This window comes from Magallana gigas, chromosome 3 (genome assembly GCF_963853765.1).
Source record: "Magallana gigas chromosome 3, xbMagGiga1.1, whole genome shotgun sequence".
Taxonomy (NCBI): domain Eukaryota; kingdom Metazoa; phylum Mollusca; class Bivalvia; order Ostreida; family Ostreidae; genus Magallana; species Magallana gigas.
This window is the reverse complement of record NC_088855.1, coordinates 1,884,033-1,908,051: the sequence shown is the minus strand read 5'-3', so window position 1 is coordinate 1,908,051 and position 24,019 is coordinate 1,884,033. Positions and strand designations below refer to the sequence as shown.

General features: G+C 32.4%; 1 protein-coding gene across 3 annotated transcripts in view; it reads left to right on the top strand.

Annotated features, from left to right (window-relative positions):
- LOC105338195 (uncharacterized) overlaps window positions 1-24,019 on the top strand; it is a 410,054-nt gene that overhangs the window by 369,083 nt on the left and 16,952 nt on the right. For all 3 annotated transcript variants that reach the window (XR_010711669.1, XM_066078019.1, XM_066078018.1), the window contains exons 14-16: window positions 19,217-19,573; window positions 20,993-21,072; window positions 22,585-22,717. Coding sequence is in view for 2 of the 3 variants with exons in the window: in XM_066078019.1 (XP_065934091.1) it covers window positions 19,217-19,573; window positions 20,993-21,072; window positions 22,585-22,717 (570 nt within the window). In the remaining variant the exon portion in view is untranslated. The remainder of the gene's footprint in view (window positions 1-19,216; window positions 19,574-20,992; window positions 21,073-22,584; window positions 22,718-24,019) is intronic.

Sequence of the window (24,019 nt, the reverse complement as noted above, 5' to 3'; positions counted from 1 at the left end):
AAGTATACTTAGTACTTAATCGCCATTTTAAATAAATTCTTATTTTGTCCACAAAAGTCTCAAACTAGATAGGCTTAGTTCACCAATATATTTTTCCTTGGTGAAGCAATTTAATGTGAAGCAAAGCTTAAGCCTATGCTCTTAAGTTTTATAACTATGATTATTGTAGCTTTCCAATTTCACCTCTTTTTGTGTTTAAAATGTCCGAATTTAAGCTTCAGAAATTTTTAGATACTCTTATTTTGCACAGATTGTATTTAATTGGCTGCGCGTTTTCTCTACATGAAAAAATGATATGAAAAGACCCTGCTATAAATTTCCTCTGTAAAACATCTGTCATGAAATAGTTATGCTAAATTTTGGCACTTAAATGAATGTGAGACTGCCAGACTAAATGAAAGATAGCGTCTCTTTGACTTACACATCCTATACTGTCAACCAACATTAACTCGCCAGCGAGAAAATTCCGCAATATTGGTGAGAGCCTTTTCTTCGCGAATATTTCTCATCGCGAACAAGCCCTTACTGTATGGTTGTTTTAACAACACGGGTCCAGGCTTACTTGCAAAAACTAATTGTCGCAAACCAGTTTATATTCAGTAAATCGCGAAATAATGTCTTTGCGAACATGCAGTAGTCTTCTTATAGTAGCTTTATTTACTAAGTATTTTAAATACAATCAACGGAAATTCATGCAGGGAAAACTCATCTCTGTAAACATGCCTCATGATTAGAATTGATCAAGTGATAGTAAGTTAAAGCACACGTTCATTTTACAGTGTATTTAACTGGTAGAGCTCTACTTATTCAGTACTTAAGAAACTGAACAATGAAAGTAACCAGGGGTTAGTAATATGGTGAATTATAATATTCAACGGGCCAAAATATACCCTTTACAACAGAAAATGCAAGCACAAGAAGAAACAGTTTTTCCTTAGTTTAACTAAAAGAGCATGTCTGTTAATGATCTCCTTTTAATATAAACTTATAAATTTATAGCTGCCCTTAAATGTAAAACAATAGACAAACATGCACTGACTATGTATCAAGTCTGTAAAAAAAGTGGGCGTCCTCATTATCCTGTGAAGATTCAAGAAAATGTAATGATTGACCTCTACCTATGAAGATGACTTTGTACTTTATTATTGATAACTTTGTATAAAAGTAATTACATAAAGTCGCAGCTAAAAGAAAATCAAATCAAATACTTGATCACTGCAGACTTTGTTCCATTGATCAAAATCATGGGAAGGAAAGTTATTAATAGATAGTTGTACCTCATTCTGTATAATATTTACTGGTTCTCCAATAAGAAATACCTTGTTTAAGTACCAGTATATTTAGTTTGGTCAGGTACATTTCATGTACATTATATAAATAGTGCCTGTTTGGGAGGGTAACAGTTGAAATTGACACCCCAAGAAAACCATTGTCAACCTCCGCTTCGCGTCGGTTGACAATGGTTTTCGAGGGATGTGAATTTCAACTGTTATCCCACAGGGGCCATAAGCCCATGCATTTTAACATTAATTTCAATGTACTGTATTTATGGTTACATTGAAATTAATGTTAAAACGGGCTTTGCCCCTGTGTGTTATCCTCCCAAACAGGCACTATTTATTTTATTATACTGAATGTTTTAATTTTAGAGAAATTTTTACTGCTTTTATAAAGAAATGACGTAAATTCTACGGCGAACCTAAGTACGCGCATAATTTACGCGCATGTAACAATTTGTGTTACCCGTTGCTAAGTATGTTGCTAACACTTAGGGTAATAGAACGGATTATCAACTGCAGCTAATCCAATCAGATTTCAGTATTTAACATGAAAGTATAATAAAATTAATTGAATTGAGCTTTTTTGACAAAGAAATGAAGTTTGTGCATTAGTTACACGTACCTGACTGTTTTTGGTTCTCTGTTAGACCCCAGATGGCGCGAGGCAGACAGTGATGGGATATAAACTAGTGAAGGTCTGTGATGATGCGACTTCAGGCAACTATTCATGCTGTAATGCTGCAGGAACCTGTCTTGTTCAAGCCTTACAAGAATCCACAGGTAATCATGTTTACTCTGTAATGTTTATCTAAATCACCTTTTATACCTGTCGATATCCAAGTCTTATGGAATACAGAGTTATGTGGCTGTAAACCAAGTAACAGGATGTGAGAAATGACTATGGATTAGATTCGAACCCAAGCCCTCTGAATTTCTAGTCAGGTGCTCTACCCACTGAGCTGTCTGGTGCTAGTATTCGAACTCCTCCTACCATTACAAGCATTTAACCAAAGTCTATCTGATGTTTAGCTTATTGTTATAATCATACTTAAATTTTGTTTGACACATATTAATGAATGTCTCTTGCAGGAATTCAGGAGTTATATGATGTACAATGGTTGATAGGTCATACCGTATAACCAATAACTTTCGCAATCTTACTTCTTCTTTTTTGCGATCTCTGTCAAATAGCAAAATATTGAATACGCAGAAATTATGTCTTGTACTATTTTCGGAATCCATAAGAAACTTTTAAAATCACAAAAATTGACTATGCAAATTTTAAATGCTACATATTTTCCCTATTTTTGCAAATGTTGTGACACGCGAAGAAAAAACGTATATATGGTACAGTAGTGCTTTCACTTTTTTAAAAACTAAGATTTACGCCAGATTAACTGCTGTGTTATCATCCCAATAAATGGGGACTTCCAGGAAACATACAGTTTATCATTTGATACTTCCTGTGGGAAATCACATGCAGAAGAAGATGCTTTTTCCATTGATATCAGGTTTCAAAAGAAAGAAAGGATCTTTTAAAAAAACAATTTTTTACAAACAAAGAATGATGACAACTTAAAGAGAATGCAGAGGCGTTTAAGAAATTCAAGTTTACTGCGAATAGATTGAGTTTAAAGAGAAACACACCTAGTGTAGAGCCGGAGACACACAGATAGACAAAGTATTCTACAATATATTATCATATCTTTCATCAAGTGCTTACAGTGTGCAGCAATTCATATACATGTATCATAAACAGTTGATATGCACTGGACACTTAAGATCATTCTTCATGTTAAAAGTTCCTTTTTATTCCGTTTGTTACATATAATAAGAAGGCTTGTTACCAGAAAGCACTGTCATGAAGTGTCAAAATCTATTTAAGTACTTAAATACCCCCCCCCCACACTCTCCCCACCCTCACATTTCATCGACCACTCATCAATCTGCTGTCCTTTTCCTGGCCTGATCATCAATAACATAATGATTGTGTTTAACTTGCTAAAAATATTGACCAGAAAATACTGACATTATTCTGTATCTTCCTGCTGGGCCATTCATACTACATGTACACTTAATTATAACACATTGTATTTTATTGCTCATTAAATCCTCTAAACAATGCAATTTACAAACTGATGCACATCTCACTTACAACTCAATTACTCAGCTTCCTCGGTCGGACAAGCATGGTGACAGTTTGTATAGGCACATTACTAAGTGAGAGAAACAAACAACTGTCATTGGTCATCACTTCAATTAAGTCTTCCTGCTTAAAGATTTGCTACAAAGCGTTGTTTTGTTTTTTTTACAATTTTCAATAGGGACTTTAATATAAATAGCTGTCTTTTATGATCATTGATTCCTCCTCAACGAAGAAATATTTTACACCGCATTTTTGCACTTTAACTTTCATTTCATAGTTTCATGGGATTAAACATTTAAAATGTTTAAAACGAATTATCAATTTGTACATAATATAAAGGAAACATACTGTAAACGTATTATATTTAGCGAATATGATATATTTGGCGGAAATTAGTTTTTGAACAAGTTGGTGTGGATTTGAATTAGCGTATTCCTGAATGTGACTATTCTTGTACATATTTGCATGGCATTTTGCGAGCTAATTGTATTAGCATAAGCTGCATTCCGCCAAAAGCGCTTAAAATAGAATACAAAGCCAAATGTAATACATTTACAGTAGTTTATCCATGATAGAGATTTTGAAATTAAACCACGTGGAACAATGCAACAGACTTTTTCAAATATAAATAGAGCCATACAATTGGTTGCATGATCATGATGATGGAATGAGTTTAAAAACTGAAAATAGGACAAACTTTAAGAAAAGCTTATAGGCACTCATTGAATTAAATTATTGGATTTTCTTTTGAGCAGATTGAAAAACAGACACAAATTCAAAAGTACCAAAAAAATAACAGATTTTTTTTTTTTGAGAAAGTGTAGACATAAGATATGAAAGTTTTTTTTGTTTTTTTTAAATGGTTTAGGTTAAAACTCTGTAACGCTTGGAACGCTTGCCTTGTGTTGAGAACAAAACGATGTAAAGTTTATAATTTATTCAATCATAACTAACATGACACAAACACACGTACATATAACAACGCCATTCAAAAAGAAAATCAGACAAGTCTCAACCCTTGGGACGATGGCAAAATCGGAACAATTACCGACACAATATTATAATTATATCCTATACGTAAAATCTCCCGATCAAAATAAAACTTCAAGGCTCTCGATAAAATACGAATTAATATCTCCGCTACTAGTTACAACTACTAGTATACAGCGAAAATATTCCCTAACTCTCTATAAATCGAAATAACTAGTACTGAACTAGTAAATATGAATTAAACTAGCACTATCACTAGTAATAATAATTAATTAAACCCTATCACTATAAATGTACTTCAGTCACTTAGATACTGAAATAGTACGCACCTTATGATATGCTGCAAATTTTGTGTGTACTTCCCGACACACAACAAAAAGGAGAGAGCATCCGTTTCTCAGTGTCCCGGGTATTTATAGAGTGCTAAAAGCAGACGACAAATTACAACCAATAAGATAAGTTAATCCCATCCCGTTAAAAAGATTATCCAATCACAGTTAATCCCCATCCCGTAAGAGAATCTCGGTCTCGTATCAATTAACGTGAAAATATTACAGTACAGTAAATAAGTAAAACAATTTAAAGTTAATTACTGTGAAATCATTAGATTTCGTGGTGGCTCATTTTTCGTGGAATTCGTGGGTACCTCTCATCCACGAAATAACATCCTTCACGAATTGATGAATTAGGGTAATAAAGTCATATTCCCTTTTGTAGATATATATGAATACACGAAATTACGTCCCCACGAACCTGTAAAATTTAAGTCATCCACGAAAATTGGCCCCCACGAAATTTAATGATTCCACAGTATTAAACACAAAAATAATAACTTTAAGTATTTTATAATCGATATAAACAAGTAAATTAAATTTATCTGCCAAAAGGCGGCTTGCGCGGTACTTCGTTACAAAAATAGAATACGGAACTATGGGTAATTCCGAGAAAGATGAATACGAAAAGCCACTGCCTGTCGTAACCATTAACTACTTTAAGCTGGAGATGACTCCCGACGGGCAAAGGTACTAATAAGAAAGATTATTAATTTATATGAAAATATTTAGGCCCTAAATAACAAATGCATAATACACAGGTCAAGTGCTACGTCACACTCGTCAGCGGAATCATACCGATACACAGGCAAAACACTATGACATCGAAAGCATTCACACAGAATTAAATTAAACGGAATCAGGGCACCATAATGTTACAACTCCATATAGCTTTTATAGTAGCTGTTTATTATCTAAAGCTGCACATCATGAACATGAAAAATAATTGTGATTAAAATTTTCTAGAAATTCAATTGTCTTGAACTTTCTAACATTGCAGTAAAAACATGCTTAATAACAAAGAGTCAGGGAGGGGTGATTTTGCTTCGTTATAAGCATAATTTGTTATGTCTGTCAAGTTTACAACTTGTAAAAAAGTCACAAGGAATGAAAATAACTTACCTATTAGCATCAATTCATTATAAGCCTATTCACTAAACCTGTGTTTTACTGTATTTGATAAGTGAATATGTTTTGGGAAGAATTATTGTTTTGTGTTCCCTGTTACATATGTCTCTACCCTGTCTACAGGTAGTTCTTTATTTTTTTGGTTTAGCTCTGCCTGTTTATTCCTTCAATGCCTGTTTTATCCAATTCTAAAGTAATAAAAAGGACTAAGCTAATATGTCAATTTTATTTTAGATATGCACATCTTTTCTCAATGCTAAGACTTAAAGTTGAATTGTCATCAAGAATTTATTGGAATGTACAGTATGCCTTGTTAGATTTTAAAACTGACTCATTTTATTGTTGCAGTGACTGTTCATTATAAAATCTTTAATCTTTTCCCTCACAGTTTTGTTTCAGGAACCTTTTTTTCAGTTAACATGCAATCATGCATGCATGCACAATTGGAAGTCATTTAACAAGTTTAATTTATAAGGGCCTTGCTCTGTGCGGGCACCCTTTTGGTATCAGTCTGTCCGTCCGTCTGTGCTTCCCCCACCTGTCCATCCAATATCTCTTGTCTGGAGCATGATTATCCTCTCTCCCCTTGACCCAAAATGGCTCATACTTCACCCACTGTTAGAGCCTTTGGGTAAAGGGTGTGCAGTGATATTGAACCATGTTTCTAGGTCTAAGGTTACATGTACTGTTTATCAGAGATTTTGGTTAAAATTGAATATGGGTTTTCTTATCCGAGAGAGCAGATATGGGACAACAAAATTAAACAAATAATAATATTACATTTTATTCAACACAATATATCCCTATAATGAGATCATACCAATTACTGGAAGATCATTCATTTGATCCCCTTTTAGTGTCATAACAAAATGCTCTCGCGACTGGTTTACACTTTAAGCATTTCTAAAACATATGGATCCATTCACATGAACTATTATCTTATCCAAATTTAAAAACAGAAATCATTTCTGATTAATTAGAAACTGTGGCAATTTATCAAGTACTGTATGTGAAATATGTATGTAAAATCTTCAAAAGTCTATGATAAAGAAAGATAAATCTTGCTAATTGAAGCAAATTTTGTTACAAACCTATGCAACAAAGTGCTATTCTGAACTAAAAAGCACTGCTTCATTATGTTTTCTAATATGAATTGGCAATGTATATAACTATATATTATTTTCATATACATTCAATATTTTAAATTTTACGCTGCGATGGTAAAATTTTGCTTTTTCTATTCACTATGTCTAGTTTTTTTCATAACATGATTAAACACATTATCAATTTTTGACAAATCTAGCAGCGCTTCATCACTTCAACTTTGTTTCTTCTGAATCTATTGATATTAATGACATTCACGAAAATCAATATGAAATTTTTTAAAAAAGATATGGTAAAATTGATAGCAGAGGGATATTACACCTTAACATATCACATGACAACATTGTCATTCGAGTGTATTCATTGATCAAGTGAGTGAGGTTATTACACGTACATGAAGCACAAGTTCACGCCTGGTAAACAACAATCGTTTATAGTGTGGAAGACCAATTAAATTTTTGAATGTTTTTAATTTGAGCGCCTTGAGGTACAATTTTCCTCTTTCACATATAGAAATTTTTTTAAAATAAAATACAATAACTATATAGCTAGTACAATGTAGTTGAAGACGAATATGTACATATATGCATATTCTCATATATAATATAATTGTTTTATAAAGTGAGGGGGCAGAACTAAAATAAAGGGAATAGGAAATTAAGAGTGTATCCCTACCAAAAGTTTAGTTTTATATCCTGCATAGAATCTTATTTTTGGGCCTTTTGTTTGTTTAAATGTCCATGGAGAGTTTCTGTCTGCCCCTGGGGATGGGGAATGGGAGGTTGTTTTGATAAAACATGTCTATTAGCCACCTTGTTTTAGTTTATCTATGAAAACATGTCCATGTAAAACCTATCTTGAAAGTTAACAAATATGGGAAAATTATTTTCATCTATTTTCTTGTACCTTTTCATTATCAGGTCATGCACTCTATTATGATCTTTATAAGTTTTTTGCTAAAATTATAGGTTTTATAGTTCTTTTTGAAAGATTTCAGGCAGGAAGATGGTCGTCATTACAATTATATTGTAATTTTTTTACTACAGAATGAAACTTTATTAAATGCATACAGTAAAACACGCTTATAACGAAGTCCCAGGGACGGCCAATTTAACTTCGTTATAAGCGTAATTTGTTATATCCGTCAAGTTTACAACTTGAAATAGAGACTTGGGGAATGAAGTTCACTTCGCTGTAAGCGTCAATTTATTATAAGCGTGTTCGCTATAACCGTGTTTTACTGTATATGAGACTCCTCGACAAGTTTGTGTATGGGCTTTGGTACTCAGGTGACCATTAAGGCCTATTGGCCTCTTGTTAAATCTAAACTCTATTTTTTTAAAATTTGATTCATTTAGTAAATATCAATATCATAATGATAAACAAGATTTCATGATCTAAAGCAATTGATAGCAGGTGAAATATTATTGCAAAAAGATTTGTCTTTAAGGTAAATTCTTTTTCATGGAGTTTTAAATAACTACTCTCAATACTTCGCAATGTTTTTTTTTTACATATCTTGCTAATTTTACATTTTATGTCCCATGTTGTAGATGTCGTTTCAAAACCAGATTCAGGTATTGGTTGTTTTCTTTGTATTTACTTAAACTATTTAATCCCTTTTTCTGTCATTGCCGTTATCCAAATAAAAGTGCCGATGAACAAAGAGACATTAAGGTTATTGTTTGATGCTTATAATTGTTATAACTGTCTGATATTTATATTTTTAAGACAAGTACAACTTAAAATTTCTTGTTTGTTCCCTTTACCATCATTGCCATTATCAAATTTTAAATACAAAGAAAGATAATTGCAAAGAATCCTAAAAGCTTTCATGTTTATACACAATTCATAGATATGTTGAAATTCTTTGTATAATTTATATGTTTCAGCTGTTTAATCTTTGCATAATGAGTTATTTATAAAGACTATCATAAGTCAAACCCATTTCTTTTTATCAATTTTATTAACCGGGTTTTCCAACGGAAAAATCCGGTTATTAAAATGGTGAAAATGGCGGGCGGGCGGGCGGGCGGATGGCGGGCGGGCGGGCGGCTGCCAAAAGGGTACCCTCATTGTACGGATAACTCCTCCTACAGTTTTCAAGATAGGAAGTTGTTCTTTTGCAGATCAATTGTACATATATCAGAGGTGTGCATATTGCTAGGATTTTGATTTCCAATAATTTATGGAAAAAATACCAGCTTTTGAACTTAGTCATTTTTTGGCAAAATATTGCATATAGGGTACCCTCATTGTACGGATAACTCCTCCTACAGTTCTCAAGATAGGAAGTTGTTCTTTTGCAGATCAATTGTACATATATCAGAGGTGTGCATATTGCTAGGATTTTGATTTCCGATAATTTATGGAAAAAATACCAGCTTTTGAACTTAGTCATTTTTTTGGCAAAATGTTGCATATAGGGTACCCTCATTGTACGGATAACTCCTCCTACAGTTTTCAAGATAGGAAGTTGTTCTTTTGCAGATCAATTGTACATATATCAGAGGTGTGCATATTGATAGGATTTTGATTTCCGATAATTTATGGAAAAAATACCAGCTTTTGAACTTAGTCATTTTTTTGGCAAAATATTGCATATAGGGTACCCTCATTGTACGGATAACTCCTCCTACAGTTCTCAAGATAGGAAGTTGTTCTTTTGCAGATCAATTGTACATATATCAGAGGTGTGCATATTGCTAGGATGGTTACAAAACCAAATATAGGAGCCTGCTCAAAAAGAGTTAAGCATTTGCTTGCGCTTAGTTGTTTGACGTGGGATGGATGTAAAGATGACAATAACAAACCGTGAACCATCTAAAAAAATCCATAAAACGAAATACAAATTCAAAGCAGAGCAACACGGACCTCCAAATAGAGAGAGGTAGGATCAGGTGCCTAGGATGAGTGAGCAACCTCTGCTGACCGGCCACACCCGCCGTGTGCTCTTTGTCGTAATCGGGAAAAAATCCTAAAAAGTCCGTAGATAATTAGGTGATTTATTATGGTCTAACAATTAGTATGAAATACGTCAGTCAGCATGCGAACCAGTGGAAGTTTGTATTAGCTGACAAGGTCGTTGTATCGACCATAGAACTTGTTTGTCAGTAGCTTGCATCGTCTTAGAAACTGTTAATACGAAGAGCATGCCCTTGCGTATCGAATCAACTGAGAGACAAAAACACTATATGCAAGTGATCGAGGTATATTGCTACATAAGTAAGGAAAGTTGACTATAGAAAAATTGAAGTCGGCGGGTTTATCATAAAGTACTGTTGTTAGGTTAACATCAATGTCCATGTCCAGTAAAATATCCAAATATGAAACAGATGACCCAGACTCTGTGGTATCTTTTATTTCAAATTCACTAGGATATATTGAGTTGACATAAGTATGGAAATAACAATTGTTAATTAATAATACGTCGTCGATATACATGAATGTTGAGTTGAAGGCCACAACGAGTGTTTTATTTTTTTCACGTTCAAGTTTTCGAATAAATTCTGCTTCATAAAAATACAAATATAGATCTGCTAACAATGGGGAACAATTAGTACCCATGGGAATTCCAACAGATTGTTGGAAGACTTGATTTCCAAAAACTACATAGATGTTGTCTATCAGAAACTAAAGCATATTTTTAATGTCATCTTCAGAGTACTTGTTTGTCAATCAGAATGGTTTTAAATAAAATATATTTTTTTAAAATCCCAATGACAAGGTAAGCATTTTTGCGACTTTCATTTCTACTGAAGAAACAACTGTTGATGATATCGAAAAGCCTATATTTTAATTTGTCATTGGGAAATGTTATATAAATCATTGAAAAAATCGTACGTTTTGATGCTACTGATTTTGGTAAGATTTTGTGCCCTCATTTAAGAGTAGCACATTGATGAAAAAGTTTTCCTGTCACTGTTTTCTCTCTGATACGTCGATCAGTAGAAGAATTTTCTAATTCATTTCTTATCATTTCTAATCATTTTTTAATCATAAAATGTGGTGTCATTGATCAAAAATGTAATTAAGTAAATGAAGCGGCGTGAATGAATACAAAACAACAGCAATAACCAAAATGAATGCGACTTCAGCTGATGCAAATTGAGTTATTTAATGGATTACACACAAATAAAGAGTTGAAACCTGAACTGGCTGAATTAAAAAAGGCTTGTGATGTTATAAACTGGCTTTAATGTGAGTAAGCTTGTATGAATATGCAACTGGACATACCCGTGCAACAGACGCGATCTTGGACGAAAATAGTTGATATGTCGAGAAATGATTGTGTGTAAGCGCGAATTTTGTAAATGTTGCTATAACTATGGATGACTAGTGAGGTAAATGTACCTCAATGATATATCTGCAGCTTTGAATACGCAGAAGAAGTTGATGCACTTTTCATATTTTGCTTCACGATGCTTATTCTGATGGATGACCATTCATGAACTTGTTTAATTTAAAACTCATCGTTAACAAATTTAAACTGCAATGGTATCGTGAAAGTGTATGGTTCTATATGTTCGATATAATTATTCGTGGGATTTGGACAGCCAGCCTCACCGTAATGTTGATCGTTGTGATCCCGACCAGACGAATCAGGAGAAGACGCTAAATTTTCTATTTTGTGAATTAAATAATGTGTATTATTTTTTTTTGAAGGTTGTGCGTTTAATTTTTTATAGTTTAAAAGTGGTATTTTGTTTGCTTACAATTCAACAGACACAACTTTACATCTTGTTAATTTATTTTGGAAATATCCCTTCTATAAATAGTGTTTGTTCAGATCAGTTGAATAAGTAGATCTCATCAAACGAATAAATATTATAAGTGATAGAAATATCGTATTCTTTTCACTCGTCGTTAGAATATACTTGTTAAGAAGGAAAGAATAAAGAATTACAACATTGCAACATTGAAATAAAACATAAAAAAATAAAATATAGTTTAATTTACAATTTACAATACCCTAGACCGGTGATTTAAAATGATATGTGCTACAACAAAATTGCTATACGTATGTTCATATAAAGGTGGTACAGACTCCAGATCTAAGGTGTTGACTGATTCGTTCATCTTTAAAATTGTCACTATAAGAGGATTTAGTTTGAGCGAATGCTTTCTTGTTAGCTTCTCATTATTTTATGCCCCTTCAATGCAACATGAAATGTCAAAGTGAAAAAGAGATGACACAAACGATTTAGTTTGTTTTTTCTTACAACTTAAAACTATCAAATAATATTTAAAAAAAATTACTTTGTTGTATATAATAGGCTAGGATTTACATGCATCAGTAACGTAAAGTAAGGGTGGTTACAGACTCCAGATATGAAGTGTTGACTGATTAGTTTATCTTGTAAGTGATCCATAGAAGATGATGGGGCTCGAAATAATGATTTCTTGCTACATTAAAGGTAATAGTAAAAAAAACAGATGAAAAAACGATTTCGTTTGCTCCCTCATACATCGTAATAAAATTTACTTCCGTAATATAGGGTATGTGTTTTATATTAACATGCATCATCAACGTCATTTCCGGGAAGTAAGGGCAACAGTATTTCTCCAAGGAATGTAACAATGTTAACAAGAGTGATACTAATTTTCCTATTGTTCGTCTTGATTACTTTGGGTAAGTATTTCTTTTATGGATTTTTTGGTTTTTTGTTTGTTTTTATTTTACTCTGAATTTGACAAGACTTTATTTCGGCGATTGTATGTCCTCTTGTTTTAAAAATCTGAATACCAACCCCCTCTGAGAGAGAGAGAGAGAGAGAGAGAGAGAGAGAGAGAGAAAGAAAGAAAGAAAGAGAGAGATTTGAATTGTTTAAGGGCAAATATGTTTATCTAATTTAAAGGCCATCAGTGACCTAGAAAGTTTTACACCGCTACAGCAGATATGGCAAGTCAGGGAAAGAGCTTACTCAGAAGCAGTGTAAATTTTAGAATGTGTTATCAGCATTAGCTTGCATCCTACACATGTTCCTTCGTGGCAGACGAAACTGATAAGATTTCACTGCAGTGATTGTAGATTATTCATACTATTGTAAAGGAAAAACACTGTTAAAGCTAGTTTATTGTTTAATACACAGTTCTAATATATGGAGCTCGGGGTACACTTGTAATATAGAACAGCCATTTGTCTCCATATCCACTCTCAACATTTATTATATGTTTGAGCCTTATAAACCCTTTCGCCCCTTTTACTGTGTGGTGCATTTGGTTCATTCCAGAGACAGACAGCCAGAAATAATCTTGTACTGTAGGCTTGGTTACCAAATGCTATTCTTTTATCATAAAACAAGTTCATAGTATTATTAAAACTTTCCACATAGTATGTGTCCTTCGCTACAACATAAACCTCTGGATATTTGTAGAGGTTGGAACTTAAAATAACATCAAGTAGTAACTTTTCTGTGAATTTCTGTACAAGGGCCAGTCTTGATGGTTTGTAATTGTTGTCTTTTTTATATCCTGCAGAATGATAGCACTCAGAGTGGTTATTTTTGTAGTGTTTAACTATGTTCACTGAAACCTTTTCAATGTTTTGGATTTTACTCGCAGTTTCTTAATGCCCAGTGGCAGTGGGTCGCAACAGGCTCGAATCTGTCGTATTGGTGTTGAGACCAACTTTTGCCTTCCAAATAGGCTGGTCCACTTGAGGTTTTTTTCATTTTTTCTTTGATTGGCTTCACTCCATGCCAGGAATCGTTTTGTTAACTTGTCCATTCAAAACTTACGAATTTGTTAATGTATAAGTTTCTGTCATGAATGTGGATGTTAGTGGCTATTCCTTGATCTTCTGGACATTTATAAATTCTCTCTTCCAATTTTATCTTGTTTCTGTATATCATCTTGTTTGGTCACATTTTCACACTTGCTGACTCTATGCGTCTTTTCACAAATTTCAACCACACTTAGATATTTTGCGTATTTACGCTATCCGTGACGGGTATCCGTCATCATATCGATTCCATCCTCCGTCTCACCTTGACATTCTACATATCCCCACAGAGTCATATTCTTCTTCTATTTAGTGTGATTACACTTATTTCTATTCTTTTGGTGTATAAGGCCAATTTTTGCTCCTTTGACAAATCTGGTATAATGAACTGGTAACATAGCACTGCAAGCAAAGCCATGCGTCTCTCTTCTGTTCACCAGCTATTCAATATTAGGAAGAAAGGGTGAAAAGGACCACGACAAACTGTGAGTTTTGTTTGAACTGCAGTTTAACCTCACTGCTACAACATGTCCATTTTCATTCACTTTTTTACAGGCAAGATCCCCATTACTTACTTTGGCGTGTTTTCCACAACTTAGACTAAACGTTTAAGTGATGTTTTAGCTGCAGAAATATTTTTTGTTTGGTCTCCTTTTCTGGAACTTGGATGTAAGTGTTACATTGCAGTTTTTCATGGTGTACATCGCTTATTTTTTTAAGACTTCTCCAAAATAGTTTCAACGATTTTTCAATAACGTCTGTATTATTTACAAGATGATCTAATTGGCTGACTAATACTTCTGAACATTATTAAGAAGTCCAAGTATTAAAGTGTTTCTTACTTATTCTCCTGGAATGGATATTTTAAATAACGGTGGATGGTGTAGTAGCTTTTATACTCAGAACTTTTCAGAGAGAAAATAGTTACTATACTGTAATGTTTGCTGATCATTATGGAATGTTTAAATTTAACAGAGACAGGGGTCAGATTATAAATTTAAGTTTTTTGTTATGCTTTTGCGGAAATATTGTTTTGTTTTTTATGACCAAACATAAAAATGTTAAACATCTGGGCCCCGTTTCTCAAAAAGGCCTACGTCCAGGCGTAAGCTTAGTCCGGACAAAATCAGGGAATAAACCTCAAAACCAGACTTAGTTGCGTTTCACAAAAAGGCGGAAACTTAGTCCGGACTAAATTTGGGTTTGAATCTATGCCTGCTAATGGGTAGGCTTAAGTCCTTAGTCTGTGCACAAAAGCGAGAGTTTTCTCTCTCAGGCAAAATGTACAGAGAACTTTATTTTTTGGTTTGTTTTATGTGTTATTAAAGAACACATTCACATTTATTTAAATATTTGTACATGTACATTTAACTTAAAAAAATACCTATTGTTTGATAAGTGTTTCTATTTCTAAATAAATTAATATTAAATCAATTTGATAAATATTGGGCTCACCTTATTAAACTTATGTAATATACATTACTACTTGTAATGAAATTTACCTTAAGTGTGAAGAATGGGTATACCACGATAAATGATATAAACACAATAATTGAATAGATGCTTTATTTCTAAATAAAACATGTATTCCCCAACAAGATAGATGAATATAAGTACGAATAGATTATTGATTTTTTTTAATCAATACTCAGTAAACATGAACTAGAATTTAATTTTTCTAATCAAATTTGAACCTGTGAAACGAAACTGATTTCAAAATTCTGAATAAGAGCAACTCAAAACGTTTACATTTGTAATTTGTCCTTGTGTGTGGTTGTTTGTTCTTTACCTATACATGTATTACTGAAAACTTTACAACACGTTTGCATTCTCATTTTCATTTTTTTACTCCCAGTATCTTTACAAAACTGTATGAAAGCTACATGTATTTTGGAATGTTTATGAACTCGCATTTAGATACAATCAATTTTTGTTTGTTTAAATATTACTTTAAAAAAATGTTTTAGAAGCGTGCAGAGTATGCATCAATTTTATATCTGTTGACAAGCGTTTGTCAAGGTTATCGAATGTTATAAAATTTCTCATGCACACCTTGAATTTTTGGAAATCAAATTCATTAATCTTATTAATTCTAGGATGAAGTGATAAATTGCGTTCATATTTAACATCGATCCTATTTCTTTTAAAAAAGGTATGGGGCACATGTACTATCAATGATCTTCGTGCATATTCATATGCATTGTTCATTTGTACTCATTTAATTGAACCGATCTTTAACTACTTGAATTTATGATAGTTTTGTTTCATCATATTTAAGATGTACGAATATCAGGGAATTTGTTTTTTTATTTCGAAGTTGTCGACTTGCAATACAAAAGCGTTGTTTTAGCAGTTTTACAACAGTGTGCATTATTTACAAATTTAACTAGTTTGCATTTGTCATACTTATTATATAAAAAATTGTATACACCCACACCCCAATAACCCAAAGCAGATAGGGAAAACAGTAAAACTCACATGCACTTGTTAAAAGCGCAAAGATGCAAAATGTCTTTTCCGGAAGGGGATAGGGGATTTTTTAGATGCCTGTTCCATTAAACTTGTAAAAACCTTTAATTTATAAAATTTCTTTAAATAGGAAGGGTGTTCTTAGATAACTGCTTTTATATCTTTATCTTAATCAAGATACTGTATACAGGGATATTTTGGTCCCGTATAATTTCCGTCCTTCTACACATGCACTTGTTAAAAGCGCATAGATGCAAAATGTCTTTTCCGGAAGGGGATAGGGGATTTTTTAGATGCCTGTTCCATTAAACTTGTAAAAAACCTTTCATTTATAAAATTTCTTTAAATAGGAAGGGTGTACTTAGATAACTGCTTTTATTTTAATCAAGATACTGTATACAGGGTTATATTTCCGTCCTTCTACACTTGCAAACAGTTTCACTCTGTCGTGACTTCGCCCAGTCACAGCTGTTACTTAAGTTACTTAACATTAGATATTAAAATTCAAACATAAATTCACCCGCTGACAACGAGGGTGAAATGATTGAAAATTAAACAGGGCGTATTATTCCCTGGTTATGGTGTATATAACTTTCAACCCCCCACCCCCCGAAAAAAAAACAAATAAAAAAATCGATAGATTAAACCAAAATCAGGAAAGGGAGTTGGGGAGACCCCAGCCTCAAATGTTGATAATTCCTGTCTTGTTAATTGTTGACTATTAATACCTTTCAAAACTATTATTATTTGAATCGCAGAAAATCAAGATTAGTTTCCATGTCATTGTCTACATTCTTTCAACATTGGAACAGAGGATGGACAAGGTTCATGTAATATTATTTATACAGTAGATATTTTCGATTTCAGTTGGTTGCTGTTATACTCAGGGTCATATTATTTTCTATAAATAATATAGTGAATTGATAAAATCGAATAAAGCCTTATCCCAGCATCTGAAAATAAAGTGTATAGGCATTTGTTCTACTTTTATTAATATAAAATGTCATGAACAGCTTGAACTATACACATTCAGTTGTAAAGTATAACATGCGTACTTTCCGGTTCTACATGTACTATGAATTGGAAATTGATCCACCACATATAATCATAGCCTCAAAGAAAAACAAAATACGATATGCGCATGCTTAGTACTCAGCGGAGATGTCTAAGTTTTTAGACATTTAAACCCTAACTTACGCCTCTTTCAGAAATGCAACTTAGACCCGACTAAATATTGGCGTAACTTTGTTAGTCGGACTAACTTAGGCCCAGATTTACGCCTTTTTTAAAAAAAAGTGGCCCCTGATTCGTATTTCCCTTTCGCCATCAGTGCGGGAAATATCTTTCAGGAAATGATGAGGTTCAGACAGGGGTACTGATTTCAATGAACAAGTTTACCTTTCAACATGTCTCTGTTCTGATCAATGTCAAAGTGCAAATTTTGATTTCATTTATTTCAAAAGTGAGATAAATGTGCCCAATCACAAACCTTAGTTCACAATTTAACTTCATTTAGATCAACATTACTATCAATCACTCCTTTGTCAGTTTTAGATGCACGGAGTTTGTGAGGAATCACTCCCGCCAAATGTCAATAAATCAGACGACAAATCTGAAACTTGTGAAAGAGGTTCCGAGAGGTTTATGTTATTTGCCTCGATCATGATAATTTACTCTGAATTTTTATCAACTTTTGCATAGAAATGTTTTCTTTATCCAATTTAGTTATGAGTTTTTTGTTTAATAATAAACGATGTAAATAAACAATTTTAGTTACTGTTGTACAAAATTTGTGTATGTTACGAGTTTCCTTTCGATTTGTCTATGCCCCAATAAAGTTCCCTCCAAAATGAAATTATGGCAGAAAACTTTGAAAAGATTAATCTAGCTTACGGTGGATATTAAGCAATTACAAAGTGTTTAACATTTTGATTTGAACATAAAAGAAATGTTGATGAACTTACAAAAGTAATGAAGCGCAAGAAAAGTTTGAAGAAACATTTCAGTTATATTAAGATATGTCGACTCTGGAATGTTTAGGAATGTCTTCATTATTTACAAAGACCCTATATTGCAAGTCAGGACAATGCTGAACCACAGATGGGTTTTCTAATACAAGTATAAATCTTTCAAAGATTTAAAAATGTCAGGGATAACATACATATTGCAGCATGTATATGTTCCTTTTGTTCTGTTTATTTATTATCAACAGAGTGATATCATAGAAATAAACCAATACAACGGATTATCCTGTGTTACATATGTTTACTTTTAAGGTAAGACATGCCGTCAGCCTTTAAATGCGTCTATAGCAATGAGAATATCCGGTAGAAATGTAAACATTATGCCGATTCTCTCATCTGTCAATTGTTGTCAGAAAATTTAAATTTCTTGATCACTCCTTGATTTTAAATGGGAATTTCGGAAAAACAAAGCAACAATAACTGATTTTTTTGCCAAAAAGATAGCTATCTGTAAACTTTAGCTTAGTAGCAAAATTTATTTAATGCTTGCTGCTCAATACATTCGAATTAACATTTAAGAAAAACATATAATCGTTCAAACAATCACTCTTCAATCTCATCATACAGTTATTGCCATGTTTAATGGAAGTAAGCTTTTTATAATATTTTTATAAATGATATTTGCAGTGGGTCATCTGGTTACACAAAGTATATTTTGAAGTCTGATATATATTACAAACAAATTTATCTAAAAAATATCTTACCAGTTGTTTGGACAACCTTTGTAAAACAATTAAGTTATAACAAATTTAATGTTTATCAACAATGCTTTCTTGATCTTATGATGAATATGATTATCTAAGGTCATAATTTGCCAGTATGTTGATATATGTCCATTTGCATGAACATTAACACATAAGCACAATGACTAATCTTCTCTCTAAATGGTACACTTTTACTTCACATTCATATCTATATCAGATATATCTATATTTCAAAAGTGTAAGAATAATATGTGCATCTTGTTTTTGATGTCATAATGATATCTTTATTTTTGTTTCGTCTTCTATTTTTTCAAGCATTTGCCCAAAATAGGGAAACTCTCAGAGGATGTATTGCTGGCAATGTTACCATGCAGTTTAAACCTGCATTGTTAGCTGACAAAGAGGTAAAGACCTACGTATGGAACAAGAGGCGGGGCGTAAACAAAGATCCAAGCTTTGCCAAGTTTGAACCAGGCGCTTCGCCAGAGTTTGAGATATATTATGATAATGAGCACCAGGTTCAGAATCGATTAATCCACTATCCCGATGAGCCTGCTACGTTATATCTCACGAATTTAAAGAAAAGTGACGAACAGCGATACACCGTATTTATCGGCTATGTTGATTATGTTGGAACACCCACAGATTGGATCATAGACCTACAAGTACAAGGTATGTGAACTCTGTTGGAACACCCACAGAATATATTATAGACCTAGAAGTACAAGGTATGTGAACTCTTTTGGAACCCCAACAGAATATATAATAAACCTTGATGTACAAGGTATGTGAACTCTGTTGGAACATCCACAGAATGGATCATAGACCTACAAGTACAAGGTATGTTAACTCTATTGGAACACCCACAGCATGGATCATAGACCTACAAGTACAAGGTATTTGAACTCTGTTGGAACACCCACAGAATATATTATAGACCTAGAAGTTCAATGTTATTTGGACTGTTCAATGCAAACTCTGTTTTATTTAAAAATATTTCAAGTTGGTTTTCATTTCGGCATATTCACTACGAGTATCTGTAGTAATGCAGAGTGGTACAAGAACACTTTAGATTATGTATGACATGTGTATATATTTAATTGGACTGTCATAAAATAACTTACATAACAAACCTTTCATAAAAACAAGTAGCCTTCATGTAACATTAATACGAACATTATAGAGTATGTATTTATATCGATGCGAAATGATAAATAAGTGACTTGTTTCAAAGTATTATTTTTTTAATACAGTCTCCCTCCTCAAGGGGATTTTTATTTTTAATTTAATCAAACTCAGAATAGACAAACTCAGGGTTGACTACGATAAGCATCCATAAATATGTTTTTAACTTCGAATGAATACTATATAGTCATAATTATTTAAAATTAAAAAAGAAAACACTAAGAAGTGTTTCTGAACGTATCAGCAAACTTGATTATTTAAGTCTTCAATATTGCTTTTTAAGTGATTAAGCTCTTGGAAAAAAATAATTATTTAGAGATTCTTTTTTTTTCTCAGTGTCTTTTTCAATTATGCTTTACATTCAAAAAGATATATTTATCTTCAGAATAACGTACTTAATTGTGTTGAATAAGGACTCACTAACCACATAACTCAACGATGCATCCTCAATTAAGCTCAAAAGATCAATTGGTGCTGCAAAAACGTCATATAAATAAAATCATATGAGATACAGCATCTTTAATCATGTTATTTTATTTATATTTCTTTATCTAACTCGTTAAAATCCATGTATATGTATTCGTTTGGTAATCATCGCAAATAGATACACTACATGTAGTTTAACTCGATGGATAAAACAAATACAAACCTACACAATGACATATGGCTATTTATTTGTTAGTCGTGTTCAGCTTTTATAACCTATAATATGTCTTTAACTGTGCATGTTTTGTTGTTGTGTTTAAAATAAATTATAAATCATTTTACATAGAATTGTTTTATACTATTTTCATGCTGATACGTTTATAGACATCACTAAATTGCTATTTATGATATTCTACATATGTATAATCTCTTAATATAAACATTAACCTGTATGCAGTATACATGTAGTTTTTATTGTAGATGTTTGTTTTGAAAAACCCAAAGAAGTTGGCAAGTGTGCAGTATCAACTTGTTACACAGGAGAAAATGGGGTACTGAAGGTAAATTGTTCTCACTTCATCCTTGTGATAGGTATTAGAACCTTTGATAAATAATTATCCATATGTGTTCTATGTTTTAAAGACGAATGTGATATAAAAGGTATACTTACTAAAGTTTTAAAATATCTCTTGATATTTTTTATGATTTTTCTCATTTACATGTTGTAAAAAAGTCTTAATGGAGAAGGGTGACGACCACCAAATAGTGTACTGATGGACACTATTAACGTAAAGTCATAGCCTGATTACGTGCCCTTAAGTTTTACAAAAGTGATTGTAGCGTTTCAATTTTATTTTTCCTCACTTTGTGGTTAAAATGTCTAAATTTTTTGTCAAAAAGTTCAAATTTCGTACACATGCACCTAACTATTTATGTATTTTTTTCTATATGAAAACATAATTTTCAAAACCCTGCTACTCTGCCATGAACTAGTTTAACTAAGTTTTGGGACGTAAACAAATGAAAATTCCAATCCTAAAATATAAATTTAACGTCTATTTGACTTGTACAATCTGTTATCTTCACATAGTCGCTATATTTACCAAGAATCTAACAAATCAACGGGAAATCATGCAGGAAAAACTCATCTTTGTAATTCTGCCTCATAATATGAATTGATCAAGTGATAAGAAAATAAAGCACACATTAAAACCACTATGTTTAACTGATTGAATGGTAGAACTCACTAGTATTTATTGATCAGACTTAACAGTGAAACAACTAAATCATGGTTAGAATAAGACCACACCATATGAACTCCAAACGCATAAATCCAGATAGGAGTATGAAACCCTGGACCACGCATGTTTATATCCAATAGAACCCTTTGATAATTTTTTGTTTGGGAAAATTTGGTCATTTTAAAATAGGACTCTCATAATGTGGATATTTAGTAGGTAATGGACTCTTTGACCCTTGAGAAAATTTAAACAGAAATGAGCTGATATATCATCAGGTGCATCTTAAAGTATGAACAAAAATTCATGATCATTGTAAATGCAAAACAAAATTGCTGACCCATGATAGCAAAGAACAGGTAATGAATGGGTAAAAATTGCTTCAGGCAACAATTTTTTATTTATCATTTTGTATTTAACAAAATAAATACTGTTGCAAACTGGGTTTTTATTTTCAATCTCAAACGATATGCAATCTTTTAATTGATACAAATACGTTATACGCCTTATACCGGTAATATTTAAAAATGAAGAACAAATAGTTGGTATATCTTTTAAATTAAACCATAAAATGTAGTACCCCAATTTATTTTTATTCTATTATTGGCCAATCACCAGTTGGTAAGAGACAATTGATTCTACCGATTAATCGATTATGATTTTTATCTACACTAGTTCTACCTCAGTCTCTAGAAAATGTACTTGTTCTATGTAATAAGTACAAATATTTAGGTTGGTCTGGTACAATTTATATTTTATTGAATTCAGTTTTTATGACAAAGAAATGAACTTTAAGTATTAGTTACACCTGGTTGTTTTTGTGTTCTCAATTAGACCCCTGATAGCACAGAGCTGGCAGTGAATGGATATAAACAAGTGAATGTGTGTGATGACAATACTTCAGGCAACTACTCATGCTGTAATACGGCAGGAACCTGTCTTGTTCAAGACTTCCTAGAACCAATGGGTAATTAAGTTCACTCTATACTTTCTGAAATGATTGTGTACGAATCTGTATAAATTTGTTAATTTATTTGCTCATTCTTCTATGGCTTGAATGTTTTGGTGAAGGGGTAGTTGTCTTAATTTTAATTAGCAAGTATAAAACACTATATCGGTTCGTATAATGCCAGTGTCAAACGGCATTTTTGCACTGTTTAAAATGCAGTATCGTAAAAATCCATAAATACCAAATGATAGATCTTTACCTAGAGAGTATACAAGCACTTTTGTAATTGATGTATCAAACCTTACAGGTAACATATTTACCATTGAAAAATTAGCAATCCCATTGAAAAATTCAGTTAGATTTTAAAAATCATATCGTAATTTTCAATATCATGAAAGAATTAATTAAATCTTGCAGGAAATTCTGTAAATTGTATCATACAATTGTTTTAACTATGGATTTTTGTTATTAGGAATTTATCTATTAGAGATAAATAGCTTATCTGTCAGGTGCGGTGCATCAAATGTAAAGGCGATCAGATACTATCTAGGCAATGGTCTATCATTTGATGTACATGTATATGCATTTTTTGCGAAACTGCTTCTTAAGCGGGTGCATACATGCACTGGCATATTTATCCGCGTAATAACTGCGATTAAAATTTTTGCAGCGTCTGCGTTGCATTATCTGTTGAAATATACTTCAAATATTTTTTTTCTTCAAATTTGATGATTTGTTTTTGGTATTTCACTACTATTTTTCTTAATAATAAGCTCTCTATTTTGGATTGTTATTATGTGCTAATTTTTCTTCCTACCATCTGATATTTTAACGCCAGTGTAACTGTTTTTATCACCTCGATAAGTAAAAACTTCCGTGAAAAGTAGGTCTTCTGGTTATACAAAGTATATTTTGAAGTCTGATATCTAATACAAACAATTTTATCTGAAAATATTCTTACCAGTTGTTTGGACAACCCTTGATAAACAATTAAGTAGTAACAAATTTAATGTTTATCAACAATACTTTCTTGATCTTAGGATGCTTATGTATGTCTCAGGTCATGATTTGTCAGTACGTTGATATATGTCCATTTGCATGAATAGTTGTTAACACATATTGCGCTGTTGGCGCAATGACTCATCTTCTCTCTGAATAGTACACTTTTACTTTACATTCATATCTATTTCATTTATCTATATTTCAAAAGTGTAAGAATAATATGTGCATCTTGTTTTTGATATCATAACTATACCTTTTTTTTCAGCTCGTCTCCTAATTTTTGTGATCGGCTTCGGCCGATCACTGTTGTGTCCATAT